The 24,337-nt window shown below is 50.1% G+C and overlaps 4 protein-coding genes across 4 annotated transcripts; all 4 read right to left on the reverse strand.

Moving 5' to 3' along the window:
* Positions 1 to 3,732: 3,732 nt before the first annotated feature.
* On the reverse strand, positions 3,733 to 5,624 carry calhm3 (calcium homeostasis modulator 3). Its single transcript, XM_068741117.1, has 4 exons — positions 5,338 to 5,624; positions 5,130 to 5,257; positions 4,923 to 5,050; positions 3,733 to 4,179 (listed from the first exon to the last, which is right to left on the reverse strand). The coding sequence occupies exons 1-4, from the start codon at positions 5,622 to 5,624 to the stop codon at positions 3,733 to 3,735; spliced, it is 990 nt and encodes a 329-aa protein (XP_068597218.1).
* Positions 5,625 to 6,164: 540 nt separating this feature from the next.
* On the reverse strand, positions 6,165 to 11,623 carry hells (helicase, lymphoid specific). The gene is made up of 22 exons (XM_068741106.1): positions 11,616 to 11,623; positions 10,957 to 11,123; positions 10,665 to 10,789; positions 10,384 to 10,506; positions 10,248 to 10,289; positions 10,141 to 10,174; positions 10,002 to 10,060; positions 9,858 to 9,923; positions 9,550 to 9,753; positions 9,283 to 9,465; positions 9,061 to 9,204; positions 8,682 to 8,878; positions 8,504 to 8,597; positions 8,096 to 8,257; positions 7,853 to 7,995; positions 7,625 to 7,769; positions 7,334 to 7,537; positions 7,124 to 7,240; positions 6,891 to 7,050; positions 6,708 to 6,804; positions 6,540 to 6,616; positions 6,165 to 6,444 (listed from the first exon to the last, which is right to left on the reverse strand). Exons 1-22 carry the CDS (start codon positions 11,621 to 11,623, stop codon positions 6,362 to 6,364), a joined length of 2,634 nt encoding a protein of 877 aa, XP_068597207.1. The 3' UTR covers positions 6,165 to 6,361.
* Positions 11,624 to 12,962: 1,339 nt separating this feature from the next.
* On the reverse strand, positions 12,963 to 19,151 carry LOC137895633 (ras-related protein ORAB-1-like). Its single transcript, XM_068741122.1, has 6 exons — positions 18,779 to 19,151; positions 15,281 to 15,353; positions 14,927 to 15,022; positions 14,643 to 14,738; positions 14,043 to 14,174; positions 12,963 to 13,923 (listed from the first exon to the last, which is right to left on the reverse strand). Exons 1-6 carry the CDS (start codon positions 18,790 to 18,792, stop codon positions 13,723 to 13,725), a joined length of 612 nt encoding a protein of 203 aa, XP_068597223.1. The 5' UTR covers positions 18,793 to 19,151; the 3' UTR covers positions 12,963 to 13,722.
* A 1,526-nt stretch (positions 19,152 to 20,677) lies between these two features.
* cep68 (centrosomal protein 68) lies at positions 20,678 to 23,773 on the reverse strand. Its single transcript, XM_068741670.1, has 7 exons — positions 23,537 to 23,773; positions 22,023 to 22,913; positions 21,672 to 21,849; positions 21,407 to 21,588; positions 21,231 to 21,326; positions 21,071 to 21,152; positions 20,678 to 20,958 (listed from the first exon to the last, which is right to left on the reverse strand). Exons 1-7 carry the CDS (start codon positions 23,771 to 23,773, stop codon positions 20,756 to 20,758), a joined length of 1,869 nt encoding a protein of 622 aa, XP_068597771.1. The 3' UTR covers positions 20,678 to 20,755.
* Positions 23,774 to 24,337: the final 564 nt, after the last annotated feature.

Genomic DNA, 24,337 nt, shown 5'->3' on the forward strand with positions numbered 1-24,337 from the left:
GCGCCTCCCCCCAGCCGCTGGCCTGCCGGAGCACTTCTGAGAGTTTGTGAATGTATCCAGCTGAGAAGAGTGGAAGGGGCGGAGTCAGGAGGAGGAGGAGAGGGAGGAGGAGGAGGAGGCAGGAAGGAAGAATCAGAATGTACCATTGCTCTGATCATCTCATGTTGATGCAGAAGGTTTAACCCTTCGCAGATTTTAGTCCAACATTTCCTGTCTCCTCTTCGATCCTCCTCCTGCAGATCGTGGATCATTGGCCGCCCTGTTTTATTTACATCCGGTCTTACGTGATGGACCAACTCGTCCAACCCTGACATCGACGCATTATTATAATAACCCGATGACTTACCTGTAGAAAGAAAAACGGCTAAATTAACGTAAAACAGACGTAAAACTGAACACGGTGTCGCTTGTATAATCTGAAGTAATCCCATGAGGGAAAAGCGAGATCGGGTGGATTCAAGTCACCTGAGCATCCAGCAGAGAAGCTTGTCGTGGGATGAGTGGAAACCGACGAGATGACATCATCATCCCAGAACAGAGAGGGAGGGGGGCAAGAACTTTAGAGCCCTCACAGGCATGTTCATCTTCCTCCCACCTGGCGTCCTGTGATGTTATTTAAATATCAAATGGCGCTCAAATATTGACCGTACTTGCTGGATCTGTTTGAAACATCATCCCCTTGTTTTTGCTCCCTTTACTGGGAAAACAAAGTCCTGGAATCCCGACACACCCGCGTTGTAGCCGATGAGCGAGGTCTCGCCGCCGCCCACGTCGGTGCAGCGCGTCAGAAGCGTTCACGCCGTCCCGGGTTTCGATGCGGAGAGGAATGCAAAGATGCATTCCGAGCAGACGCCAGTAAACATTTCACATTTCACTGGTTGTTTTTGGCTTGGATCAAGATGTTGGTTGGGAAAATAAACAGGAACTGCCCCCATTTTCTTTCTCGGAGACTATTTAGCAACCAAATAAACTGATCGTTGTCAATTTGCAGCTTTAGAATAAGAATTAATTTGAACAGAATTTAGCTTTAATTCACTGCAACGTATCCAAATAGAAAGTGTCTGTAAAATGAGGCTGCTTTATTCAGAATAAGGACTCTATGTTGGCATAGACACCCCTCTTAAAAGGTTTATGTGCTCCTTTGGGGGGGGGTATTTACAGGACAGGTGGAGGGGTGAGGAAAGAGACAACACAGGTGTATGAGAGGGGGCGTGGCCGACTGATAAGGCAACAAAGGTAGTAAGATGAAGAATGTTTCGCACCTTTTTTAGAGGCCATACTGTATGCAGGGAAGACAATGACCAGTGTGGCATTCAGTGACGGCTCGGAGAAAAGGCCTCTCGCCCACATAAGGTGAGAGGAGTCCCAGGAGGAGTCCAACCTCCCGACTGATCCCATCCGGGACCAGACGGTCCATAAGATCCTCGGGGTTCTTCCGTGTTCCTGAGAGTCCGGACTTCAGGTAGATCCCCGGATCTGGCAATTCAGAGTCGACTCTAAGCCTGTGTGTTTTGGCGGTAAAGCGCCGAAGTCGGCCGGAGGATTTGGGATGAGATGGCGGACGCTCTCTTATATTGATACCTCTGGGGCTGACAGTAACAATAAAAACACATCTGGGTCGAATCGGGACGTGATTTATTCCACGAGAGCGTCTGATGTCCGTCCCGTTTTCCCCCGCTGCGGTGCCGCGGTTCTACTTTTGGTTTCACAGCATGCGGCATTCGGAATCGCCTTCTCTCAGAGGTTTAAACCCGTGTCGGGCTTCACTTTCAATTTTCATTCCCACATGAGGAGGAGGAGGAGGAGGAAGAATTTCACAACGTTTTCTTTGCAAGCATGAAAAACGAACCAAGTGAAGTTGGACGTAGAGATGAAGGCCGTCACGGTCGGGGAGACGGACGGATGGACGGATGGACGGACGGACGGACCCAAACATTTTAACAAGCTGCCAGTATGATCCGCCCTCCGACAGAGCAAATTGCTTTAAATGGGGGTTATTCTAGGCATCTCAGCCCCCCCCCCCCCCCAATCCCCCCCGCCCGGACCTTTCAAGTCCATCCAGTGATTGTCCCAGAGACTCCAGAGGACAGATAGGATCACGGATGTTGTCTTTTCGCCTCTGCACTCGAAGCGTGAGGAAAAACAAAACATTAACTCTGATTAAACCAGCAAACATCCGCACGGTTCTGTGCAGTGTTTTCACCAATTCACCACCGTGATCACTTCATCGACCGCCTCAGCAGAGCCATCGGCCACCGCCGCCTTCTGCTCGGCGGGTTCCGTGTAATCATCAGAAAAGGTGAAGAAAAGAAAAAAGCCCAAACAATGAAACAAGTTTTTAAACCCTGCTTCTGCCTCTTAATCTGGATCTAATTAAAACTTTATTGCTCTGTTCTCCGACACATGCCCAACCGTTACACAACCTGCGGAGAATACTTTTAAAGTACTCCTGGTGAAAACGTAACCTACTTGGCAAACAAACTGATACGAGACGCGCTTCTCACACAGACGCACCACATCACTAATAAACGAAGAATCAGAAACGCCGAATATCGAGTTCGTTTTCCCACCGTGTTTGATAGGAAATGTTTATGTACTTGTAGATGTTCTCTATTTGTCTCCGATACTTGATGCTTCAGTAATATTTTTATTTGACGGACAATCGATATGTTTCTCTAACATGTTGAATAAAGTTTTTGATGCAGCAGCGAGCAAAATAAAGGCAATATTTTCCCTGGTGTGCCCGCCTCCTTCCTGGACCTCCAGCTGGGAGGCGAAGGTGTGTGTCTGTGTGTTTCTTTAGATCTGCAGTGTGTATTTTGGTCCCGCACCCACATTCTCTGCCTGGGAAGACACGTTTGGCTCATGCGCTTTTCAGAATCGCAATGTGAACATGCGCTTTTAATGATAAACAAAACGGGCTAACATGCAGGTTTGTTTCATAATTTTACGACTATAATTTTCAAAGGCCATCGTTAGAGGTGGACAGCAAACTGAATTGATTTGAATAATTATAAAGACAATAAAAACAGACATGGTAGAAAAGGATTGTTTTAAATCTAGAATAAGAATCTGGTTAGTTTTTAGTTTTCAAATGATTTGCAATTTTACTGTATTCTAAAAATCTTTTATTTAATGCTCAATCATTTTCTGGATATATTTTTATTTTATAAAGTTCATTTTTCATTATCTATGGCTCTTTAAGGCTCCTTGAGTTGCGTTGTATCCCAGTGGCGCTCTATAAATAAAGGCGGCTTGCACGTGACTGCCCCCTAGAGGAGGGATCGGGGTACAATCAAAAGTTAAACGGAAATTACAAATAAATAAAATTAACTGATGGAATAAAAGATAGACAAAATAAATCTGAGTGAGACAACAAGCGTCTCTAGTGTTTAATTAGTGAAATAAAAGACACTGCGTTAGAACGAGGACTTTACGGATGATGGTTGTTATCGGGCTCCGGCAGCAGGCCTGCCTCACACACACACACACACACACACACATATTTGCATGTTTCCGTCGGTGTGTGTGGGAGAGCAAAACCAAATGCAAAACCAGTTCCCATCGCAATAAGGTAGTCAAATGACCCTCGTAGCGCGTTAGCCCCAAAGAGCTAACACTATCTAGGAGTCCGGCGCAATAGGACTGACATCTGTGGAATCTTGGAACACACTTTGTGTCAGGTGTTTTCGCAGGTCTCCATCTTCCTCGGGTGATTAGAGGAAGAAGACTCTAAACGTCCGTGTATAAAGTCTTCCCATCGCGGCCCTCCCAGGTAACGCACGGCGAGGGCCGGTGGGCCCTCCGGGTGACATCCAGTTCGGGTTTATTGAAGTACCACTTGTCGAGAAGCCGGTTCACCTGCTCTTGCTTCGATATCCCGTAAAGCCTCTCCTCGTCATCCTCCCACGCCGCTGCGTCCTTGGCGACGAAGGCCGGGTGGGGAAGACGGAGGATGTCGTCCTCCGACGCGTCTTCGAAGAACTGCACCACGCATTTCTTGGCGAAATCTCGAGCGTGGAGAACGCAGGTCTCATCGAAGAGCTTCTGCTCCACGTCGAGGTAGTTGCTCCAGTAGCGCGTCTGCAGGAAGGTGGCGTGGTTGTCAAAGAAGGGCTTGATGAGGCGCCCCAGGGCTCCCAGCACAATCAGGAAGAGTAAGATGGACCAGCCAATGGCCTGGACAGGGTGGGAGAAGTCAGCCAAAGGAAGCAACTGTTACGTAGGAAGGTCGTTCTACATCATCGCCACTTCCTGTAAGTCTACGCGCGGCGGTCCGAGAACGGTCCGCCTCCCAGTTCAGAACGTTTCTCTTGAACCATTTGTGGATTAGCTTATGTTTAAAGTTTGTGTGTCTCTGAAGGTTTTCCCCAAATGAGAATCCCTGTAAGGTCCGTTCACGTGGCAACGGTTTCACGCCCGATCAGTAAAACGTTTTGCTGCTTTGGCGTGAAAAACGGACTCTAGAAACACAACTCCTCACAAATGACATCGCCGCTCCGCCTCACATATACTGAGGACACGCGTGTTTATTAACACCCCTCCAACGCAGATCTGATGAACTTCAACCATCAACTGAACCTGCAGCGTTGACCTTTGACAGCCTGCAGCGCCACCTGCTGCCTTGGCGTGCACACCACAGCGGAAATGTGCGACACAAATCAGCACATTTCACTTTAGTGTTTTAAAATTTCATTTGAATTTTTACGAAGGCTTGTCAGGATTTTTTTTTTTTTTCTCTCAATTATGCTCAAACTAAATGACGGATGTTAATAAAACTTAGTTTAAGTTCCTAATTGGAACTGTCAGATGTTTTTTTTTTTTTTTAATCTAAAGCATGAACGTAGACATTTGTCTGTTTGCGTGTTTGTGTGTGTTTGTTTGTGTGTTTGTGTGTTCACGGGAGACTTCTCACTACTCACTTGTGAGTAGCAGCGGACGTAACGGGAGACGGCTTTGCGGAAGGAGCTGTTCCTGAAGATGGCGTCCTCCTTGCAGGGCACCTTGGCCATCAGTCTGACCACATCCAGGCCCGTGTTGTTCGGCATACCTGAGGAATCACATCACCTTTACGTTTTCTCCCCATCCAGTCTCTACGGGGGGGGGGGGGGGGGGGGCGTTTGCATTACCTGTGAAGAGGGAAGGGTTGACACTGACACTGAAGGCGCAGATGAAGATCTTTCCGTCCAGCAACGTGACGAGGATCCAGACCATCGGGGCCAGCAGGGCCCTCTGGAGCATGGCGGAGAACAGAAACCTGCAGGAAACCAGGCGGCGTGGATAGACGAGGATGAGGATGATGAAGATTCAGCATCAAAAAGGAAACGTCTCACTCACTTCACCACAGCGGGGTTTTTGGATCGGCTCCCGGGGGCCCTCGTCCACTCGTCCATCATGACCCCCGTGTGTCGGTTGACCAGGACGCCCAGGAAGAACAGGATGACGGGCGGGACGACCATCACCCCCAGGGAGTAGACCCGGTTGTACTGGGGGAGGCACGGGCAGTTGAAGTCGAAGCTGGTGTAGAGCTTCACGCTGACCAAGGCCAGCAAGATGCAGATCCCGTTGGAGATGGACTCCGAGTTGGACTGGAAGTACTGCAGGACCAGCTTCAGCCGCTCCATGTCTGCGGCGTGCACGGGAGACGTGCACGTCAATCCTGCTGCCTCCGGTCGGAGTTAAAGCGGTGCAAAGTCCTCTCTGAGCCTCGGGTGTGGGCTGGGAGGGAACGCCTGAACGCACCTGAGCAGGTGAGCGCCGAGGCCACGCCCCGCTTTACCCCGAACAAAGGGCTTTCGACCCGCCCGGCTTTGTTTGGTCTCTCTCTTCCTGCGTGGCAGCAGGGATGGAGTCGCATTCCCTGCGCGGATAAACAAAGGCGAGTCTCGGATGCGGTTTATCCGGATCCGCGCCGGGTTGGAAAACCAGACGCGGAGAAACCGGAAGATCCAGATCCGGTAATCATCTCCTGGGAGTTCAAAGCAACGTTCCAGGAAGAAATCACCGGAGGAACGACTTCAGAGGCTTCCGGGTCTCACGGGAATCTACCCGGAGGTTTTTGCATGAGCCTGATAAACGTATCCCCCCCCCAAAGCAGACCCAGGTGGGGGTGGGTTTAAACAAACACACAAAAACTTTACAAAAACTTTATTGAAAAGGCATGAACAAACATAAACGTGTGTGAACGTGACCCAACGAGACGACGCCCTCCCAGCTGGAAGGTTCTGGGCGCCAAACTGACCCGCCGGCAGTCGGGCTTTAGAGAGCGTCCGACACGGAATCACAAAAGTAAAGAAAGTGAACAACAACAACAACAGGACTCGGTCTACAAACAATCAGTTTCTCCACGCCGACGGCGCCCTCAGGTCAGCGTGATCTCCGACTGCTCGGACTCGACCACTCTGAACACGCCCACCTTCTTCCTGGCGCTCCCCCGGTCTTTGTCTGAAAGCACAAACGAAGGTCTGAGTGATTCGCGCTCAGTGACGATGACGATGACGATGACGATGACGAGGGCGGCGGCGACGGCGTCTCCTCACCCAGCATGTCGCTGCGGTCCAGCAGGACTTCCAGGTCCTGGTCGCTGATCACCTTCCCTTTGGAGGCTTTCATTTCCCTGAGCGGGAAAAGGAAAGATCTTTTTTTTTTTTTCCAGATTTGACCTGCTTCTAAATATTTTACGGTGTTGCTAGGAGACCGCCTCTTACTTCTCGGGGTCTCTGGATTTGAGCATTTCCATCAGCTCATCCAGATCGACGCAGCTCTTGCTTTGGGTCAGGTCCACTCTCCCGCCTTTGAACTTGTCTAGGGGCGGGCGGGGGGGGGGGACGGACAAACGGAGCCGTCAGGACTCCGCCCGGGGGAATCGCGCCGCGGCGACAAACACTCACTCTTGTGGATGACCATCTGCTCCAGCTTCCTCTTGGCCGACGCCCTCTCCAGGATCTTCTGGTCGATGGTGTTGGCCGTCACCAGCCGGTAAACCACCACGGGCTTGGTCTGCCCGATGCGGTGGCAGCGGTCCTGAGCCTGCAGGTCCGCCTGGGGGTTCTGGGAAAAGCAGGAAGGGACGGAGCTCTTAGAGCCGCACGGCGTGATTCGCTTCTTTTGGACCTTCACCCACCCAGTCGCTGTCGAAGATGATGGCGGTGTCGGCGGCCGTCAGGTTGATCCCGAGGCCTCCCGCTCGGGTGCTCAGCAGGAACAGGAACACCTCCGGATCTTGGGAAAACTTGGTCATCTGCAGGAGGAGAAGAAGAGGGGGGCGGGGTGGGGGGGCGTTCCTGAACTCGTCCTTTAATCTCCTTCAAAGCGTCTCCCCTTCAGGACTCACGTTTCGCTCCCTGTCGCCGTACGACATGCTTCCGTCCAGCCGGCTGAAGCGGAAGCCGCGCAGGAAGCAGTAATCCATCAGGATGTCCAGGATGGACGTCATCTGGCTGAAGATCAGGACCTTGTGGCCCCGCCCCTTCAACGCCGGCAGCAGCCTGTCTAGGATGAGGAACTTCCCGGAGCTCTGGACCAGCTGTTCGTCGATCTGGAGGAGGAGACACGGGATGGAGAGGATGGCGAGACGGGAAGGCGACGAGGAACGAAGCAGCCGATTGGTTGTCCTTTGAGTGACCTTGAACTCCTGCGTGGCGGGGTCGAGGGGGTACTCCACCAGGTAGGGGTGGTTGCAGCATCTCTTCAGGAGCATCAAGATGTTCTGCAGCTTCAGGTGGATTTGGGCATCCAGCGGGCTCCGGGCCTCCGGCGCCGAAGAGGAGCTGGAAGTTTCATTCAAGTTAGAGTGAAGTCCTTGTTTCTCGCGCCATCGGGGGGGGGGGGGGCGGGGACACACACGACTCACCCCTGCTCCTGCTCCTGCCGGACCCTGTCCAGATATTTCTCCAGGTCGTACGGCGCCGCTTCGTTACCTTCCCTGTAGTCCACCAACGCCCTCGTGCGACGCTTCGGCCGGCCGCTGGGCGTCAGAAGGACGGGAGCCTCCGACTGCATGGAGGACAGGAGACGGTTCAGACCCCCCCCGAGCCGGGTCGCACCGGACACACCCCCCCCCCCACGTTGGCGCGCCGCGCCGCCGCGGCTTCACCCTCTCCTGTCCCAGCATCCTGGTAATGGATTTGTTGACCACGGCCGTGTAAAAGGCTTCCTGTTTGGGCGTCAGAGGAGCGTAAACGATGATCTCCTTCTTGGGAGGAACCTCCAGCGTCACGTCGGACTTCAGCCTCCTCAGCAGGAACGGCGTCAGAATCTGAAACGCCAGGAAGCCTTTCAGCAGCGGGCAGAAAGAGCCGGGAGTTTGAGCCACGTTTAAGACGCTATTTGGTGGGATGCTGGCGTGATTGGGTCCGCCCCACGCTGGAGCGGGACCGCTGCTAGCGTGCAGCTAACGTGCAGCTAACGTGCAGCTAATGTGCTGCTAACGTGTTGCTAACGTGCTGCTAACGTGCCGCTAACACGCGCGTCTGATTTGTGAGGCAGTGGAAACACGACTGACCTGGTGCAACATGCTCAGGACATTCTGCTCGCGCTCAGTAGCGACCACGTTCTCAGCCTCCCCAAGGTCATTGATGTCAAACCAGGACTCGAAGCTGCACGGGGGGGGGGGGGGCAGCGAGAGGTGAACACAAACGTCACACCGACCTGCGTGCGGCGGTGTTAATGCGCCGCCGTACCTCTTGAGGTCATCAAAGACCTCTGGCAGGAGGAAGTTAAGGAGGGACCAGAGCTCGGCCAGGTTGTTCTGGAGCGGCGTTCCGGTCAGCAGCAGCTTGTTGTCGGTGGGGAGGAGCTTCAGCTCCTGCACCAGCCGACAGTTGAGGTTCTTGATCCTGTGGCCTTCGTCTACGATCAGGTACTTCCACTGGAACCGCTGGGACAGAGAGCAGACGTGGATTTGCTCTTCCCTTCACGCTTCCTGCGTTCGCTGCCGCGGGCCTTTGCCTCATGAGGCGGCGGCGAGCTGAAGGTCACTCGGGGTCGGCCGCCGCCCGGTCGAACCGGAGAACTTTCATGTGTCGCTTTGACGCAGGAGGGGGGGGGACGCGATCCTACCTGCAGGAACTTCCTGTCGATCATGGCGATCTCGTAGGAGGTGACGACCACGGGACACATGTCGAGGGGCCCCTGGGGCCTCCGGATCTGCTTCAGGACCTTGGCCCGCTCCGCCTGGGGGCCGTGGTAGAGCAGCACGGACACCTGGTTGAAAGGAAAACGCCGTTGGTCGACCGCAGTCACGGCCGGGACAGACCGGGCTGCCACGCCCCCCCCCCTTACCTCTGGTGTGAAGCGCTTGAATTCATTGATCCAGTTGGGCAAGGTGGAGAGGGGGGCCACCACCAGGAAGGGGCCCATGACTCTCTTCTCTATCATCATGGCGATGTGGGCGATGCACTGGATCGTCTTTCCCAGTCCCATCTCGTCGGCCAGGATCCCGTTGATGCCGTTCTCCCAGAGCATCTGGCGGGACAGAGAGGACGGCCCGGGGGGGGGGGTCAGCATGGGGGGCGCGGGGGACTCCCACGCCCGTGAAGTAATACTGACCCTCAACCACTCCATGCCTTCGATCTGGTACCACCTCATGACGCCGCCGACGAAGAGCCGCGGCTGCAGGGCGGGGACCGGCTGCCCGCCCGCCGTCCTGTGGGGGTCCAGGAGCCGCTTGGCGTCGTCCCGCACCGCCTCCGACAGGCGCCTCTTGATGTCCTGGTTGGAGTCGCTCATCTTCTCGATGTCCTCGGCGTTGAGCTTCTTCTGAGCCGGCGACTCGTCCTGACGCAGAGAGGGGAAGGGGGGGGGTGACCTACGCTCCTCAAACGAAGGCCTCGTTGTTCACCTGCGCTCGCATTTACCTTTTCCTTTTCCTTTTCCTTTTCCTCTTCCTCCACTTTGGCTTTCTTCGCTTGGGACATTATCTCCTAGAAATAGTAAAAGAAATCAACGCGGGGGGGGGGGGCAGAGCGGCAAAGGAGCGGCCGCGCCGTCGGCGATCGTACCTCCTTTGACATGACGTCAGATATTTTGTAGTCGTCCTCCCGCCTCCTCTTTTTCTTCTCTGGTTTAGGACCGAGCCAAACGTGTTATTAACAAGTAATAAGCGTCTGGGGCCGAGCTGAACGCATCAGGAGTTCTCACCTTTCTCCAGGTCGCCATTCTTGTTTTTCGGCACCTAAAACAGAGACGCACTTCTTCCTGATGTTGCCATATAAAGAAGAATTTCAACCCAATGGCGACCCCCTCACCTTCCTGCCCTTCTTCTCAAGCTTCTCCTTCTTGACTTTCTCCTAAAGAGCAAACGGATTCTCGTTAGCAGCGATTGGTCCGGGAGCGGGAGCGAGCGCGACGCGGGACGGCGCGGGACGACGCCCCTTTCACTACCTCGTTCTGCTGCTGCTCCATTTTAGTCAGCAGGAATTTAGAGTAGACGTTGCTCTTCTGGAGCAAATGCTGAAGCCTCTTGTACCGCATGTCCAGAGAATCCCGCTCCCACGACTCTCGGGCCTGGAACGCAATCCCACATTAATCCAGATTAGCGCTGGACATCCTTTCCAAGACAAACTTGAAAACTCTTTGTCCTCTATTGAATTAAAAGACGCCAACCAGATTAAGAACGAGAAGATCTGATCAATTGTCGCACAAAGACACACGTCTTGACAGACCTTGTCCATCATCTCCCTCTCTTTTCTCTCCCCTTCCTCCATCAGCTGCTTCTCTTCCTCCTCCATTTCCTCGGTGACGATGACGACGTCGGATTCCCCGTTCTCAGCTTTCACACCGTCCCCTTCTAAAAGGAAATAACAAAATATTTTGACTGCGTCACTAAAAACAAACAAATGTCTGTGTCTGCGAGACGTTTCAGTGATGATGATGATGATCCACGCCGTCGTCTTCCTCTTTCCGTGAGAAGTTCTAAATGATAATTCGTGTCTCCTGCCCGTGAATCGGACTGACCCTTGGTCCCGGTCTCCATGGCTGTCCCGGTCTCCATGGCCGTCCCGGTCTCCACGGCCGTCCCGGTCTCCACGGCCGTCCCGGTCTCCATGGCTGTCCCCAGCGGCTCCTCGGATTCATCCGCTTTGGGGCAGTCGGGGGACACACTTCTGGATTCCTCCTTCACGCTGCCAGCAGGTGGGAAACACAAAGAGTTAACTCTGGAGGAGGAGTTTTTTTTTTTTTTTGTATTCGTATTGTTACATGTCGATGATTTATGTACGAAGGACTTTCAACGGAAACAAGACCGCAAGGGCTTTTTAGAAATGCTCCTCTTAGACAGGATGTGTGACTGTACTTGTACTGTAATACATGCTACTGTGAGACTGTACTTGTACTCCAACATTCTATCTAATAAATATATTCATCATCAAGCACCAACTCCGAGACTACAAAGCAACGACATGACTTTAGGACCAATGACGCGTGCGTGCGTGCGTGCGTGATCTCCCCCCCCCCCGCAATCTCAACTTTAAATGAGTGCAAATAACCTTAATCAAACTAAAATCTAAAGTGTAAAACATCATTAACGCCTCTTTTATATACCGGTGCGTTCCTTTACACATGAATAAAGCATTACTTCTTCTTCGTGCATTTTAAATGTGATGGCTTCGACTCACCAGCTCATTGTTACAGTAACGAGGCCGATTCAAGGTTTCTCCACTTCCAATCGAGTGACGACAGCAGTCATGTGATTAAAGAGCGGTTAGCAAGCGGTTGTGACTGAGGTGCGGAATATGAAGTGTCCCGGTAGGGTTTGAAAAAATATTACTTTATCTAAAAGAGTTTAAATACACTTTCGAAAAGCTTCCCTGTTTAAATTCCACGTTAGCAGCGCGCTGCGAGGCGAGGCTCAGCAGTGCGTTAAGCTAACCGGCAAGCACATTAGGGCGAAGTCAACTATATCCGGTTAATAGTTTTCAAAATAAAACTCATGAAGCCGGCAGTTCGCGTGAGTTCGGAACTGAAACCGAGCATTTTCCTTTTATTTTGAAGGCTATCCACGTAAATTTCCGTCACAAGATTTACCAACTTGATACGCCGAGAACCTTGGTTGTGGGCGGGGTTATTAGTTTCGCGCCAGTACGGAAGAAACCACTGCTTTAGTTAAAGGGTTATTTGTGATAAGTATAAATACTGCGGTACTTAAAAAGTAAACAAATGCGAACACCGTGTAGGAAATAATCAGACATAATTTAGATATATGGTTAAAAAAAAAAAAAATGTCATTATTTAGAGTGCCCCATGACCAGAGAAACCTATTTTATATAATTGTACAAAATAACCACCCCTCTTAAATAGAACTATATGCGGCATCTAATGTAGTATTTCCCGCGAGTGTAAAACGCCGGTAGGCCTTTACTTTTAACGGGCAAATAGGAAAAGCGTATTGAGAACATATAAAAATCTGTTGGCTCGAACTTTTATTGCAATTTTATTACAAAATAAGTATTTTTAACAGCCCGGCTCCTGTAAGAAATTAAAAAGGAATTGGATCTATTTGCAAGCTTCCAGTATGATGTGAATTCCCCCCTCCTCCTAAGTATTGCATTATAAAACACGTGTTCAAAGACCGATTTTGCAGGGTTCTGCCAAATTTGAGTAATTCCGCATCACTGGAAGCCTTGTTGGATTTCCTGGTGATCCATCTGACATACGTGCTAAGCAGGAAGCGGGCCACATTTAGGAATTCGATCAACTACCTGAAGACTTGGAACTCACACACGGATGCACAATGGATTATTGTTCGACCATTATTCTCCGGTCACAGGGTTCTTTTCGAAACAAATTCAGTTGCCTTTATTATGAAACAACATTGTATTTTATATATGCACCCATGTACTGAGATTATACATCAATTTGCAAACAGACCCTACGTAACCGGCAGGAGATATACTGCATGAATGCAGAATAAATAATTCCAGCAGGATTTCTACCAGGAATTACCAAAAGAATCTCCCACATCATAGAGTCTGGTAGTACAATATTTATTTTCAGTTGATGTGTTACATATTGAGCAACAAACTCACAGTTCAGCCACAAATTTAATGCAGACAAAGAGTCAAGACGAGCCCAATAACGTTTTGAACACTACAGAACTGGACATAATATATACATAATGTTTATGTACATATAGTTTTGTACTAGACTTCGAATGCTGGACTGGGACAATGGTGTGCAGAGGCTGGCCAGGGGGGAAAATGAAAACATTCAAATGGTGACAAACCGAGAGACGGATGCTGGTACAAACAGCAAAGAAAATAATCACCGAAGAGAAAGAGAAAAGGTCCAACGGGACAGAATCCTTAATGAAAACTGATTCATTAACTAAACCATAGGAATGCAGAGAAACACACAGTCACGCACACACACACACACACTTCTCTCAGGAACCTGCATTCAGTGGGCTGAATAAGAGAGCGGTGTCTGAGACAGACGGCGAGGAGGAGGAGTCAGGCCCGGGTCAAATCATCACCCATCTTTAGAACTCATCAACAGGCCAGAATGACAAGAAGGATTTTTTATTCGTTTCTGGTAGTGCGACTATATTATATACAGTACAAACGCAGGCAACTTCATCCAGTTCTCACGTTTCCGTGTTGTGAATCACGTCTTCCCGGTCCTGCCTGGTTGTGGTGGGGCGTTGCTGGGAGCTTTAGGGGGGGGGGCAGGCTGACACGCCTGCAGTGTGAGACGTGGGACGTCCGAGTGGAAGTGGCTTCTCCCTCAGCAGCATCCTCCTGATGAAGGCTTGACAGAAGTGCCGGGGGTCAGCTTCACGTTGGGCTTCTCCCCCCCTCCGGCCGTAGCCCCCGGACCCATCCGCTTCTTGATTTCAGCAGCCATGGTCAAGAAGGCCTGCTCCACGTTGGTGGCGTTCTTGGCACTGGTTTCCAAAAAGGGGATTACCAAAGAGTCTGCAAACTCCTGGATGCAAATGAAAGAGGAAATGGGATTTCAGGGATCTTTTAGCAGCCGTCCATTTTAAATGAAGCGTAAAGAACGCTAAAATGCTAACAGTGGGATTGATTTTCTGGCATGTTCACCTTTGCAGTGGTGTAATCCACCACCTTCTTTGTCGTCAGGTCACACTTGTTCCCCACCAATAACTTGTTGACATTTTCACTGGCGTAGCGGTCGATCTCCTGCAGCCACTGCTTGACGTTGTTGAAGGACTCCTGGCGCGGGAAGCGGATCAAAGTCAGGACGAAGCTGCTACAAGTCAGCGATTTAAATAAACTCAGCAGAATTACGTTGAACTTTATGAACTTTGGTCGCCACACAGACGCTAGTTATTCACCGAAGTGCAAACTTCCAGCACATTGCGTGCGCAGCCAACGCTGCCATATCTCTATATGAACAGAGGCCAGCGAGGCTCCAGCAGGGCTGTGGACTCTGATCAAAGCTGCCCACGACTGATGTGCACGACGCCAGCAATCACACGCATCTCTGCCCTCAAGCCATAAAATGGTTAAAAGGTTACTGAAATTCCTTATTTTAAAAATGATTACAGAAGCAGAGAGATAATAATCTCGTGACGTAAAGCGCATAAAGAGAAACAGAATTCTGAATCATCAATCTCCCAGCGTGTTCGCCCGTTAATAGACAAAAGATCAGGCGTGTGAATAATTTAACGACATACGAACCTGATCCGTGACATCGTACACGACAATGATCCCGTGAGCACCTCTGTAGTAGCTGGACGTGATGGTACGAAACCGCTCCTGACCCGCCGTGTCCCACTGTAAACCAAGGAGTTAGCGTTAGCTTAGAGATCGCGTCATGCAAAGTAGACGTTTCCTCCAACACGAGGACCAATAAGGAAGGAGCAATGCCAGCCCAACGTTTCCAGTCATATCCTGCTCATAGAGGAAAATGGCACTTCTGTCATTAAATACTGAAAGGCACTGAGAAGCAGGAGGATACTTACAATCTGAAGTTTAATGGTTTTTCCATCGATTTCTATGGTTCGTATTTTGAAGTCCACACCAATAGTGCTAATGTAACTTTCTGTGTACGTGTCATCCTGCAGGGGGGAAAACTCGTGAATTACATGGCTCAGACATCCCGTTCACTTCCTGTTGTACTATGTACACACAATCATTACCATCAGCCACGACTAGATTTAGCGGAAAGCCAGTCATGTTTGAACTTGAATGAATAACTTAGAGGCAGGTTAACTTCACTGACATCTCTTGACTAACAAGCCTGGTCAGATATCTAAGTTATAGTGACTATTCACAAGTTAATAAAAAGACAACGCGTCATTTTGAGGGACACTTACTGCAAATCGAAGGAGAAGACAAGACTTTCCTACACCAGAGTCACCGATTAGGAGCAGCTTGAATAAATAGTCACTGGGGGGGGGGGGGGGGGGGGGGAGAAAAAGAAAATCAGAGGACATCTAGAAATTGTTAACCAGTTACAGATTACTCATTTAACTACTAAAATGGCCACCATAGCGAGGGCCTGGGAACTGGTTCCGATCCCTTACTTCACACCAGGGCACCTTTGATAATGCACATTCTCTGATTGAATGTTATTTAGTGTTGTGTTCAGGCGTAATCGTGCTCAGCGTGTCTGAAGTCAAGGAAAGGAAACATTCGGGACAATGAATGCTGCTGAGCTCACAATTTCACGAGGAAGTGCACGAAGCTGATCATGTGACTGAACACGAGGGCTGATGAAAGGAGCTACGAATACACCATCAAAGCTCTCCATTCCGTTTTGTGCTGAATTTCCTCTGGGATTAATAAAGTATATAAATCTAATCCTTGTTAGGCTCCTGCTCTAATCTCTACTGCAGTTCCGAGTTCAGTTCAGACCTGGACTTTAACCCACAGGAACTTAGTTTCGGATCCTGAACCAGAGTTCTGACCTCCTAATGTGGCATTTGATAAGAACAATGACATCGGGGTGAAATTTAAACTTCTGAACGTAACATTTGGTGTAAAACCTTAATAAAACTGCACTACAGTGATTAGTGAAGGAGTTAGTTCGGAGTTAACGAGAATGACCTCCTGCCTGGGTTGACGGATTCAAATAAAGGAACCTGATAGCGTGTCGTATTCACACGACCAAACAATGGCGTTGAATAGGTTTTTGCCGAGTAATAATTAAGCTGTGAAACGGTTAAACCCGGTGATGAGGTGGGCAGAGAGGAGAACAATCTAATTACCGTCTGCTTCAACTGCAGCGCTTCAGATCACCTGCACAGCTCATTAACTCCTTACAAATGTGTTAACAATTTGGCCTTAATTTGTTATATTTCCATTTGTTGACATCAACTTGAGAATTTTAATTCTTAAATACCATTTCTAATTATGTTGGAGCAGAACGAATTTTGCTGAAATCAGTCCTAGAACTGTTTCACAAGAAAGAAAATTGCCGTTTAATTTGACAACATATATTATTTTAATAGTTTTTCATTATAACCCGCTACAACTTGTCACTGGAGAGTTCGCCCTGGGTAGGATGCACCACGATGTACCGCTGAGCTAACCTGCTATCATGCGGCTGCAGCTAATGAACTTTAATATTGGTTCCTACCAAGTGCCAAGAATTACCAGTTAAGTCAGTTTGTCAGAACTTAAACCTGTAAGGTCAGTACACAGGACTGGATTAACCAGAATCTAGCCAACCCGGATCCGAGCCCTCCCCAGCGTCCAGCCAGCACTTTGGTGAAATTTAAAAGTGCCATATAGACAAGGTTTGACGCACAACTCCCTGAATTTATTCCAATGGCCCGAGCAGCTCTCAGGATATTGGCTTCATGACTGGCCCGTTTCTTTCCGACTGTTTTGAAATGATTACATACGATTAGCTCCCAGCTAAGGCCTCAGCACCAAGGTGTGGAATCTTACTGTGAGAAAAATAAACCGAGCTCAAACCCAGCTGCTGTTGTTTATCGAGTTTCCAGCCGAACACGCTTAATCTTCACAGTTCTGAAGCACGAGAGCAAAGGAATTTTCAGCTCCTGGGATCATGCTTCCTGCCTTTGTGGATTACTAAAGGATGTGGATGACGTTTTTAATTCTGATAGCAACGTCGAAGCATCAAGAAAATCGCATAATTAATATTATCCAGTCAACCATGAGACTTTCATGCAACAAGGCGGGTCCAGACAGTCTGCAGCCTAAACTACATCGGGAACCACTTACAATTACACCCACATGAAACTAAGCAATGACAACAATCCATCACTTTCTCTCACTCACACACACACACACACACACACACACACACTGACTGCTCATCTGTCTACCATTTGGTTTCTTTGTGACCTGCTATTGTTCGGCCTTGCTCTGGTTCTTCTTTCGTTTCATACCAATCTTTTGCAGCTTCTCACTCTTAAAAAGCCTAAAAATATTCCCAGCAGAAGCTCGGTGCCCTGGAAAAATAACAGATGCTACGCGTTTCCTTCAGTTTCAAGGATTTCTACTGAACGGCATAGCGTCCAGAAGTAAAACCCTGACATGTGGATGGTTCGTAGGACTTGATCATATATCAGCAGACATCATTACAACTAATAAAAGAGTAAACTGGTGCTGATGGTTATGAACCTGATGGTACGGCAGCACACACACGGGGAAAGCAGGAGTTTCCTTGTATGAACTTTTTCCCCCATTTTGTCAAATTCCAAACATACCATCTTCATTAAGACTGGGACTTTGGACAATGGCCATTCGTATCCAAGGCTCACAACACAATGCCAAGCAGTTGGGGGAAAAAATAATCCAAACTGAACAAACGTTGCTGCCATGCCGACTTCATGTGACAAGTTTCTCTGCCCTCCGACCTGAAATTTACAGGCAACACATCGATTCGACAAAAGAAATTGCATCATTGATGTGTATCAAAACATTATTATTCTTTTTTTAAATGTCTGCAGGCCCTTAATTCCTTTTTTGTCCTTTCAATTGGGACGGTGACATTTAACACAGAAAATCTGTCCCCAAAATTACATTGGTCCACCAAGGGAACATCTAAGACTGGAAAACCAGAGACAGAAAGGAAAGCTGAAGCAACAAATTGCTCAACTCCGCTGTGGTGAAATGGATGGCTTGTACTATGGCATGTGACACACACATGACTTAAGAGGACATGTATGGCTGTCTCAGCATTACTAGAGGACTGAGTCACGTTCAATAGCAGGTGAAGCTAACACACTTGGACGCAAACAATGGATAGCAGCTGCTAAAAGTATTTATTTTATTTAAGTTTTCAAATAGTGCCCTAGAAAAAAGTGGCCTGAAGTAAAAACAAGGCTAAAATCGGTCGACTTTCAAATTAGAATTCTAATCAAGCAGAGTCTCGTTAGCGCTTACTTCTTAATTTCATGTCGAGTTTATAAATTAAATGAGCCAATTCTGACTGGCATCGATGACAAGGATATTTTATCTCCATAAAACCCACCGAGCTCAGATAAATAAAGTCTGATGTCCAGGTAATCTTAATTTAAGACACCTCTGTCGGTGAAGCTAACACACCGCCGCCGCTGCTTTGAACAGCTGGCTAACTGTTAGGCTATAAGGCTTGTAAAAAAACAAAAAACAGCAATCTACTGACGAGGGTTTTTCACCTACATTCACAAATACCAACAGAAATACATTCAGTATTTATTTAAAGGCAAAGGTAGGCATTTAAGATAACGTCAGCTGATGCTAGCCGCTAACTTAGCTCAACTGCTAACATTACCGACAAGTTATTTGCTAACTTACTCGTTAGCGTGCGGCTCTGCTTAGCTAGCGTACCGGAATGTAGCTTTGTCCGGTATACTTACTATTCGGGATTCATTGTCGCCGTTTTCTGGTGAATCTCCGGTCTTGAAACGTCTCTTTTCCCCGTCGGCAGGTAAACAGCGCTGTTCGCTTGTGAAAACGGGAGCGGTGGCTAGCTTACTCTGCCCCCCCACCGAAACCACGGCCGGCTAGTTGTTTCTCCGTAGAAATCCAAAATGGCTGCAACTCCAACGGGGGAACGGCTAACATTAGCCGGCTGGTCGTCGTTTGTGGAACACGAAATACGCGGCTTGAAAACGTCGTCTTTGGGGGGGGAACAGTCCTGTTGTCTATTGCGAGGAGATAAAAACGACGAATATACAGACGTGTTACCGAAAGCTGCGCCTCTCTCTCCCTCTCTCCGTCTAGTGTGTCGTTACCGCAAGAGTGAACTGTCAAGCCCTCGAAGAGATGACGTCATTTAGTGAAACGTGGCAAAGAAGAGCCGACTCGCGCTCCGCGTCATAATGACACGTCACAACAGGTGTGTCTCACCTGGAATGAGGATTTTATTTACAAAGATGAGCTTCTTATTTTTTCTCCGTCACATCCTGACGCAACCCGAAAGTTTTTTTTTTTTAAGTTTAGTCATAAAATCCTCCTGAGTAATAATTGTGTTGTCACCGGAAATAGGCGTGACCAGGAAGTAGTCGCTCGTGCCTGCACCTGTCCACAGGTGTAGTGATATTATATTCCTCACTGTTGGATTTACCTCTTTTTGATTCTTTGAAGGTGTGAAGTTTTTGTCTAATGTACTGTGAGTTTGTCTTTACTCTTGTTATGTTAATAAAGTAAGTAAAAAAAAATAAAACCCTGTACACAGGTGTTTATATCATGACGTATGGACATTTCACAAGATGGTTTCTGGCGCAATGAAGTATTTGAATGATTAAGATGGGGGGGAGGACTCTTGACGTGTTAAAGAAGATACCTTTCTAGAATCCTATTTAGAATATGAATGAATATTAAAAAAAAATCTTTATTTGCCAGAAGCGGAATCTCTATGGGAACGTTTGATTCAAATGTCACTTGGTTCCAGAACGTCACGTTGACGTTCCAAAATTGATATAATCTGTAGACCATCAGGATTTTTTCATCCCGTTTGAACTTTCTGTTCCGTCCCAACAGCAGAACAATCAAACGAAAGAATCAAAATGTGTCGCCTCAGAGTTTCAGGAAAACCCAAATCTGCTTCAACGTAAATGTTTGTGTGTTTAATTTCTGCTTTTCCCTGCCTGTAAAACGGATAAATTACAAACAGGTCTGCAGAACGGATGTTCAAAAGTGAAAGCAAAGTCCAAAAGCAGGAGGCGTAAAAATCCAGGCAACTTGGTGAAGATCACCAACAGCCTAGTAGCGGCTGCATTCCATTTAGCTGTGCCACTTCCTTGTAGTCTGGTCATGTGATCGTGCTGCTTCCTCCCGCTGGCTAACATAAGCAGGCGCTGAGCCGTGGCTGCATGACAGTAGATCAATTTAAATTAAATTTCATCTTGGATCCACTTGAAGCTCGTTTCACACCAACATGTGATTCCCTGTTTTACGCTCACATGATCCGTGTGAATTCCTCGCCCGTGTTCTCCGCCTCCCACACACCCGTCAATAAGCTCTCTGTTCCTCAGGGCTTCCTGAAAGCTATTCTAATACTCTGCTATTATATGAATAGCCCTTAATAATAGCCCCAGCTCAGCGTGGGGCAGAAGAGGAAGTTGATACCCTGTCATTGAAGCGGAGCGATGTCTTCAAGCCCGGGATTCAGTTCCCGTAACATGAATATTTAAGCAGCACCGAACCCTGAAGGAGAACACGCCACAGATATGCGGCGCAAATGAGCAATACGGGGAAAAAAATGTTACGATTTGAATTTCACTTTATTTTCTCATTAAATTCGAGTGGTTTTACAAAAGCAAAAGTTTGTGGCTCTGCTTGACAGATTATCTGACATTTACACCAAACCCAAAGCTCATCCTGTTATATTGTTAAGATGCTAAATAGAAATAAGGTCCAGAGCTCTGGGCCGTCTGGACCCCCACGGGGCCTGGCTCCTCCCCTCTGCCCTGATGGAGCGGATTCAGCCGGGTCAGGTCGTCCCCGGTGGACAAGATGGAGGACGACAAGTCTTCCATGTGGGTCTCCAGAGCTCCGGACCGCCTCTCGATCAACAGCAGGGCGTCTCCTAAAACTGCAGGGGAGGGGAAGGGATGCAAAAAAAACCACAAAAAAAACAACTGAGTGGGAAAACGTTGAGGTGAGCGTCGGACGTTTTGGTTTCTCCCGTGGCGTTGGACACTGACATGGAGACGCGGTGTCGACGCAGCTGAGGAGAAGCCGCCCGGCGTGCAGAACGGAGGAGGTCAGGGGCTGCTGGGCGCTCTCCTCGCTCTGAAAACACCTCCACGTTAGAACGACAGCACGAGCTTCTACGCGCGCAGGCGTGCCCTTCAGCTGGCTCACCTGATATTCAGCCACGGTGGGCGGAGCCAGCAGGTCCACCTTCCCCAACGCCGCATACAGCTGCTGGATGAGCTGCTCCAGGAGGGAACTGAAGACCTGGAGACGCAAACATTCGCGTGACGGTAGCGTTAGCGCGGGTACGCCATGATGCCACTCTCGTATGACATCATCTCTACCTGGATGCGTCGCATCAGGGATTCGCCCTGCTCCTGGTTTTCCCGGTTGCCGGTCAGGGCGGCGCCGCCCAGCCGCTCCGCCAAGGCCTCCACCTCCCCGAGGCTGGATTGGTTCGCTCCTCCAACAGGCTCTGCCCAGGCTCCAGAACTCCTCCTCCACGCCTTGGAGTCCCAGTCAGCAGCTGCTGATGACGGACAGGAGGAAGATCGTTTGGATGAAAGGGGGACCCTACAAGAGTCCCAAACCTGCAGATCCGTGACGCACCCGTCTGAGCGGCGCTCAGTCCCTCCCTCAGGCCCACGGCGTCTCTGGAACGACGGCGTCCCTCGCGATCGTCCTCGTCTTCATCCTCCTGTGTCTCAGCCAGGGCGATGGAGGAGAGGACGGAGGTCGTGCCCGAACCCAGAGATTCCCAACTCAGGTGAGCCGTCGCCTCCCTCACCTGCGGACAGACACGGTCAGTCCTCCGTCGAAGGGACGCTCAATCAACCGAGCGCCAAAGCGACACTGATCCACCGTGGAAGGAACCGATGGCGAGTCTGCACGACGCGGAACACGGGAACAGCACCCATGGGGGGGGGGGGGGGGGGGCTCCCGAGGGTCCGGAGCACTGACCTGCCTGGAGAGCAGCTGCAGCTCCTCCAGCTGCTCCGGTAACGGCCGGAACTCTTCATCCACCTCCCCACCCGCACCCCTGGAGCGTGGAAGAAGGCTGGTGGAGCGGATGAAGGCAGGGCAGAGGGAGGAAGGGGAGGGTAGGTGGCGCTGGCGAGCTCCGTTCTCACTGTCCAGGGACAAACCCGCAGGGTCCGACCGGGAGAACAAGGTGCTGGAGTCAGGAGCCTCTGATGATTCGCTGAATGCCTGCGGGTCAGGTGACCTGTGACCCCCACCGAGGGAAAGGCCCAATCCCGTCAGGCTGCTGGAGCCACACAGGTGGTCCGGTTCAATCCCCGAGTCCTGCCAGTTTGGATCCGTTAGCAGGAGAGCGTCCCCGTGGAGTTTGGTGCAGTCCCACTCGGCGTCCACCGGTCCCGGTCTCAGAGGGTAAGTGTAGTCCAGCAGGGCCCGGTAGTCCCCGTTTGGGTCCCAGCTAGACGAATGCCGGTCCGGAGACGGAGGCAGAGCTTCAGGGATGGCACAGGCCCAGTAGTTCGCCTGATAGGGAGACATTGGGACCACTTTACTCTCCGCCCCGCCTTGCTCCGCCCTCCCTCCCTGGCCCAGCCGAGCCCGGGCCGTCCTGGAGCGCCCCAAACGAGGGGCGCGAGACGGGTACAGGACAGTGGAGGTCAGCCGTGGCCTCGAAGGAGGGCTCCGCTGAGCTGATCCTTCCTGGAGCTCCGAGACACCCAAGGGCGAGCCGAGACCTTCTCTCCAGACCGAGGAAGATGAGACGCCACCGTGGGGGAGGTGGAAGCGCTCTGGGGGCGGAGCTTCTCTTGCTCCGGTCAAGAAGTTCTGTTGCTGCTTTTCTTCTCTTCTTGCAGAATCAAATGTTTTCTCCTAGAATAAAAAATAAAAGCACAGAAACACATCTCAGAGTAAAATCCATCCATGGATGGATGGATGGATGGATGGATGGATGGATGGATGGATGGATGGATGGGTGGATGGATGGATGGATGAATGGATGAATGGATGGATGGATGGGTGGATGGATGAATGGATGGATGAATGGATGGATGGATGGGTGGATGGATGGATGGGTGGATGGATGGATGGGTGGGTGGATGGATGAATGGATGGATGGATGGATGGATGGATGAATGGATGGGTAGATGGATGGATGGATGGGTGGATGGATGGATGGATGGATGGATGGATGGATGGATGGATGGGTGGATGGATGGGTGGGTGGATGGATGGATGGGTGGGTGGGTGGATGGATGGATGGATGGATGGATGGATGGGTAGATGGATGAATGGATGGATGGATGGGTGGATGGATGGATGGATGGATGGATGAATGGATGAATGGATGGATGGATGAATCGATGGATGGATGGATGAATGGATGGATGGGTGGATGGATGAATGGATGGGTGGGTGGATGGATGGATGGGTGGATGGATGAATGGATGGGTGGGTGGATGGATGGATGGATGGATGGCTGTTCTCCTGCTCACCTGTTCCGTGTCCTCCGACGGATGCGTCTTCTTTAAGATGGATGCATGGCGTTCCGTGGAGAACAGCGGCTTCCTCGCTGCGTACCGTCTCTCCGTCAGGCACCGGGACTTGGGCGCCATGGCAACGCTTTTGTGTGGCTGCTGCGAGTCTCTCTCTGGTCGGTCTGGGAGTCTCCTGCCGTGGTTAAAGTCCGGCCGACGTTCCTTCCATCGCCGCTCCTGCCCCGTGGCGGCCATTGGTCACAGCCGATGCAGGAAGTTCCTGTAAAGTGAAAACACATTAATTTAGTCGGTTCCAGTTCTGCTCCGAGTCGGTTGGAGATGAAGGTCAGTCCAGTAGATTCTGGTGCTGATCCGGGTCATCGAACTTCATCAATAAAGTGATTATTAGTTACCCTTCCATTAAAGTCATTAAACATTTTAGTTTTTGTGGGCGTGGCATCGTAATCTTTCACTTCCTGTTACGACCCGCATCGGCCACTTATCACCGCAGAGGGAAACCATGGCAACAGGTAGTGACGTCAAACCCAAGCGACCGACACAAAGGAGGAACCGCCCACAGAGCTGCCGCGTGACGTCAGATTTCCGCCTGAATAAAACCAAGCTTCACTTCCGCCTTCAAGGCGTCACTAATAGGAACATTGATGAACGTGTAATAAATGATTACAAGTGGGTGCGGCCCAATAATGAATGCGCCGCCGGAAGCGACTTCCTCGGGCTTTTTTCTCTGCATCCCATTCATCTTTGACACGTTTGCGCGGGTTCGGCCGGTGGAAGTCACCCCAATACTTATCAATCGAA

The sequence above is a fragment of the Brachionichthys hirsutus genome, chromosome 7, assembly GCF_040956055.1.
Source record: "Brachionichthys hirsutus isolate HB-005 chromosome 7, CSIRO-AGI_Bhir_v1, whole genome shotgun sequence".
NCBI classification, from domain to species: Eukaryota; Metazoa; Chordata; class Actinopteri; order Lophiiformes; family Brachionichthyidae; genus Brachionichthys; species Brachionichthys hirsutus.